A 1,632-nucleotide genomic window follows, 5' to 3' on the forward strand; every position below is an offset into this window, starting at 1 on the left:
GGTAACCCTATACCATTTCGGACAAATGGCTGTCCAGTCTCTTCTTAAAAACTTCCAGTGTTGGAGCATTCACCGCTTCTGGAGGCAGGTTGTTCCACTGGTTAATTGTTCTAACTGTCAGGAAGTTTCTCCTTAGTTCTAGGTTGCTTCTCTCCTTGATTAGTTTCCATCCGTTGCTTCTTGTCCTGCCCTCAGGCGCCTTGGAGAATAGCTTGACTCCCTCTTCTTTGTGGCAACCCCTGAGATATTGGAACACTGCTATCATGTCCCCCCTCGTCCTTCTCTTCGTTAAACTAGACATACCCAAATCCAGCAACCGTTCCTCATATGTTTTAGCCTCTAGTCCCCTAATCATCTTTGTTGCTCTTCTCTGTACTCTTTCTAGAGTCTCAGCATCTTTTTTACATCGTGGTGACCAAAACTGGATGCAGTATTTGAGGAAGAATGTTTACAGAAGTATTTTAATATTAACACTAGAGATGAAATTACTCTTCAGATGTTTCTATAAAACATGCAGATATCTTTGTGTTGCTTTATAAATATAGCAAATGTAGTAATTATATTTAGTAATTAAATAAATGTAATTACTGCACGTACTATATTAATAAAAATAGAAATTCCAAAAATTGTAAGCTAAATGTGGGATGTGTGGGAAGAAGGCAACAGCAATCCCCTTGCTAACAAAATTGCATAAAGTCCATGAAGTTGCCAAGAAGTGATCTTGAGTTGAACAGCACTTTACTCACAAAGATATGATTCTTCCTTTCCAATGCAGTTTGCTTGTTGGTTTATAAATCCAGGTCATTTATTTTCATTACTGATATTTAGAGTTTATAGTTTGTGAATGTCAAAAGTGATTGGAGTTTTTATTGCAGTGAAAAACAATAATAAAATCTTAATGGTGAACCTGTCCTTTCTTTGCAGGGAACTATATTTTCAGAAACTGCTGTTGCAAACTACAAAGATGGTGAAATTTTGTTTACAGACATTATTAACAAGATTCCTGCAAAGAGATTAGGACTTCCTGAAGAGGTATAGTACTATGTTGATTTAATTGTTATATTTTGACTTTCAGGGTTTTCAGGTGATTTTAAAAATTGGATTTTGTTCTCTTCACATTATATACTTTTATTGCTAATGTTCAGTGGAAACTGATTTTGTTATTAATTAGTGTTTTGGTTTACACAATACACTTACCCTGAATTACTGACACAGTATACTAAATCAGAAACAAGCTAATTATGTGAACCTATTCAATGTAAATAAAATCTTGATTTAATGGATTACTATTAAATATACCTGGGATATATCAGAGAAATACTGATTCTGGACATCTCCCTGGGTGGGCTTTTTATACATGTTCAAAATTATATTTAATGGATACGTTTTCCTCTGAATGGCCATTAAACTGAAGTTTTACTATATATATAGTAAACTACTTTTGGAACACAGCTTACTCAATCAGGACCAATGACGAGGTCCAGGAGCCGGGTGCAGACTTTAATCAACCTATAAAAGACTCTCCCATGGACTGGCTTTTTAAGCCCTGATGATGTTAGCAGTTGCTGATGAAAGCTTGGCGTTTGTATTAAACTTTTATAGTTTAAAGATTTTCCCTGGTGTTCACGTTTA

At 35.2% G+C, this 1,632-nt stretch overlaps 1 protein-coding gene across 1 annotated transcript in view; it reads left to right on the forward strand.

Moving 5' to 3' along the window:
• The window catches only part of PECR (peroxisomal trans-2-enoyl-CoA reductase), a 22,195-nt gene that overhangs the window by 14,136 nt on the left and 6,427 nt on the right, over nucleotides 1-1,632 (forward strand). Inside the window, exon 6 of the mRNA XM_015831139.1 lies at nucleotides 925-1,032. Within this exon, the coding sequence (XP_015686625.1) occupies nucleotides 925-1,032 (108 nt within the window). The remainder of the gene's footprint in view (nucleotides 1-924; nucleotides 1,033-1,632) is intronic.

The sequence above is a fragment of the Protobothrops mucrosquamatus genome, unplaced genomic scaffold, assembly GCF_001527695.2.
Source record: "Protobothrops mucrosquamatus isolate PMUCROS unplaced genomic scaffold, P.Mucros_1.0 scaffold_254, whole genome shotgun sequence".
Taxonomy (NCBI): Eukaryota; Metazoa; Chordata; class Lepidosauria; order Squamata; family Viperidae; genus Protobothrops; species Protobothrops mucrosquamatus.